Source organism: Mastigoproctus giganteus, chromosome 4, assembly GCF_048544385.1.
Source record: "Mastigoproctus giganteus isolate SK-2022 chromosome 4, ASM4854438v1, whole genome shotgun sequence".
Lineage (NCBI taxonomy): Eukaryota > Metazoa > Arthropoda > Arachnida > Uropygi > Thelyphonidae > Mastigoproctus > Mastigoproctus giganteus.
In genome coordinates, this window is record NC_143578.1 from 66,802,422 (window position 1) to 66,806,204 (window position 3,783).

The following is a 3,783-nucleotide window of genomic DNA, read 5'->3' on the forward strand; positions in this document are numbered from 1 at the left end:
CTCGGAGTGGCTAGAAGCAACGCAGCCCCATTTTCAGCAGGGTTCGATGTACTGTGTGTTGTGACATGTTACTCCCGTCACCAGAATTACAATTACCGGCTAGTTGCCTCACAGTCGCCCTTCTTGTTGCCACATACCATCCGGGAGAGCCTTCGGTCACCTCGAGCATCGATGAGCCGTGGTCGTCCAACACCTCGCCCGTGGGTTTTCCCTCCTCGGACCACTTTTGGTAGGTACTAACCATCGCTGACCGTAAGAATTCCACCAGCCGTGCTCTGACCCAGTCGTCTGGCCATTACAATTTGGCCTTTGGCAAATTCGCTTAAGTTCGCTGCCTTTCCCATCTGAAGAAGAAGAGTAACACTGATTAACAGAGCTCAGTATCAGGTGTTTTTCATACCATGCCCTGACCCGCGCACGCGCCGTAGTTCATCTGCAGTTGCTTTGATTTGCACAACGACTCGCTGGTCATAATGTTTTGGCTCGTTGGTGTACACATGACCACACGTACACTCACACGCTGGTTGCACGTTTGGGTTGTGTGGCCAAAGCGAAGGCACCCGTAACACTTCGGTATTGCAACATGCTTCTTATATCGTTGGCATCCCCAACTCACAAATATTCTATTCTGATTCTCGATGACTCGCTAAGCCCGAGGGATAGATCTACCACCCAGTCAACATTGGAAGGGGACTTTGCTTTGGTGTGGTACTTAGGTGTTATGTCTGCAGAAGGGTCATCTTCTGGGAAGTGAGTGTTTTCGTAATCTCACCCTCTTTTTCCTCTATCTGCTTCCTGGAGCTTTCTTTAATCCAACTCACCAAGTTATCAGTATATGCACAGGGTTGTGAGTCACCCCACTTTTGATTAACTAACTTGTCTATCACGTTGTTTCGCAAGTGAAGACCAATACTATCTATTAATCTCATAATATGACCCTGCAATAATCTTTCTCTCACTCATTCAAAAGGACAAAAAAAATTATGATATTAGGGTCTCCCGTCAATGATTACATCTTTTGTCTGTAAATTGCGTGTTTTCTCCGGTCGATTTGCCTGTTTTGCTGAACTAAAAACACCCACTCTCTGGGGAAAGCCTTGCAATCTACGCCTGAGACCGACTAACTCAGCCACGGAGTGAAAAAAGTCCATTAAAGTTCCTCGCGTCATCGACGGGATTCGAACCCGGACCTTTTCCACCCAGCGTGGGGAGGACGGTGACGATACCACTGTGCTCCCGTGCAGACCATTGGAAAGAACAGATAGTAAAAAACGTCAATATAAAGTCAATGATATCCCCGAGGACCTTCTTATTCTTCATCACAGCTAAGAAGCACAAAGTTAGTTATTTGACCCATTCGACTCACACCTTGTTCGATGCAGACAAAGTTCACCGCTCGTTTAGTAAACTTTGCTTTCGTATCGAAATGTAATTTTGTGTTTTTTCTTTTTGTTTTTCCGTTCTTTTGAGTCCATTAAAGTTTTTTCGAGAGGAAAACCGAAATGAAGTTCATTTATATCGAGCGTGTCCAACCAGCGGCGCATTTCTTCCTATTGCGACGCTCCCTTCCACACAGACAGCTTTAAGTGTTTTGGGGATATTTAGAGAGGGGGAGGATTAATAACACTCACTGCTTCCTCAAAACTTAATGGCATTCCCACAGTATCATTTGAGTTTTGTGTTTAATTAAAGTTGTAAAAATTAAGGTCAATCAAGAAAAACATCGCATTCCATTGTGAAAAATTCCATTGTGAAAAATACAGAATCAGTGGTGGTAAGGAAATATTCTCGTGGCCCACAAAAACCCAAACAACCGTCACCATTTTGTCTGTTTTGGCCCATGGCCGAGAAAAAGGTTGGACGCCGCTATTTAATGCGTGGTCCTAGTGTACACTGGGATGGCAATAAACAATGAAAACTTGAACAATATCTATCATTGTTTAGTTTGCGAAAAAAAATGCTTTGTTTTAGGTAAGTTCAACGGATGAAGCTCACAAACACAGAGCATTGTCCTTTAAAACAATACATTCAGGTATTGTTTGTAAAAGAGTGCCAAAGCATTGCGGATTCAAACTTCAAACGGCCTGTTGCTTTTAATTTTATGTTTCTGAAAACTTTTATCGATCTTAGTTATATACCATACGAGAGTCTAGTAATAAAGTACAAGTGAATCGACGGTTGATGAGAGAGCCTTTTAGCTGCATAAATGGCAGTCAACTATTTTCAAGATTTAGAATGCGAACTGACGGTCGCAGAAGCCCGGTGTTTAAAGTCCGTAGAAGCTTCTTATGATATGCATTTTGAAAAAATCCTAGGCCGAGGAGGGTTTGGTGTCGTAGTGAGCCTTAATAAAGGAAGAAAGATTCAAACTGCGTTAAAGATAGCTACCGATTGTGAAGAAAGTGAGCGAACCCTCTGGTTTACTTTGGATCACCCCAACATTCTCAAGCTGCTGGAATACCAAACGTATGAGTCTTATGAAGGTACATTTCACCTATTTTTCACCGACGCTTTGGTTAGCGATCTTAGAGCGCTCATTTTAGCAAAAACCTTCCAGAAACAAAAAGACGTTTTGTTGAAAATGAAAAGTATTTTCAAAGATGTTCTTAGTGGGTTAGAATACATGCACTCCCGCGATATATGTCATCTTGATCTAAAAGCTGATAATCTATTGGTGGATAAAGCGGGTAGAGTCCTCATAGCCGATTTCTCCGGGATCAGTACAATATCATCAACAAATAAAATTATAAATCCCTATTATGTTCCTCCTGAAGCGCTCATATTCAGACAAGGAAACGGAATGGAGGCTGACCTGTGGCAATTTGGACTCCTGTGCGTCGATATGTTATTCCGTTACGAATTTACGATGCGTTACGCCCACGAAGACACCCCTGATACCAAAACTGCAGTGAACATTGTGAATAGCATAGCAGAGAAGTACTCCAGTCCACCCGCTTGGAGAACCCAATATCCCAAGATATCAATCAGCCACAATGAGATCAGACGCACTTGGGACTTTGTATCACTTTTTGTGTGGGGCACCCCGAACGAGCGTGCTACAGCATCCTATGGACTGTATTGCGGATATCTGCAGGGGACGGGTAAGTGACCTATTTCATTTGGCGCTAATTAACCTCTTCCAACTAATAAGGTTGATTTAATTTCAGTCTGAAAGTGCCTCGAACAATACTGCGCCGTAAGATACAGTATCGTTCGCGGCACTTGCCCACTTACTTAAAAAAATTCGCTTACGTACCACCGGAGGCTTAAGTACACGCGCACAAAAGCTGCCTTCGCCGCTAGATTTGTTTGGTTGCGCAGTGGTTACGATCAGCGCCATTCCACACTGTGTGAAAATGGCAAAATCTCGTAGAAGAGGACACGAATTCTTATGAGATGCTTTCACAAAGTTGCCACGTTAGTCATCATAGGTAGAGGGCGCTGTGATTTTTACGACGTTTGAGTTTAGAAATGGCTTTGATTGCAACGCTATTCGCAACCCACACTCTTGGCGTTGGTTCTGAACTCGTCTTTTCTGCGCATGCGGTTTAATCCGCGCAAAATACCGCCCGTTTATATCGCCAAAGTTTTTGAACGATCTTTTATACTTTCTGTTCTGCAAAAGTTTAATCGCGGGGTGTCGTTGTCTGTTGTCGACTACACTCCTCCACTTGGCAGTATTAAATGGCTGCCTAAGTTGGTTGCGATTAATCTGTTTTTACTTTCGGCATTTCTTTATTTTTGTCTCGTTCGCCGCTGCGTACCCGTTTAGTTCTTCACCGG

The 3,783-nt window shown here is 43.4% G+C and overlaps 1 protein-coding gene across 1 annotated transcript; it reads left to right on the forward strand.

The window, feature by feature from the left end:
• Positions 1-2,206: 2,206 nt before the first annotated feature.
• Positions 2,207-3,109, forward strand: LOC150086807 (uncharacterized). Its single transcript, XM_090372275.1, has one exon. The coding sequence runs from the start codon at positions 2,207-2,209 to the stop codon at positions 3,107-3,109; it is 903 nt and encodes a 300-aa protein (XP_090228401.1).
• Positions 3,110-3,783: the final 674 nt, after the last annotated feature.

What these genes read in the sequence shown, in the direction of transcription:
- LOC150086807 (XM_090372275.1), top strand. Translation starts at nt 2,207, where the DNA reads ATGGCAGTCAACTATTTTCAAGATTTAGAATGCGAACTGACGGTCGCA.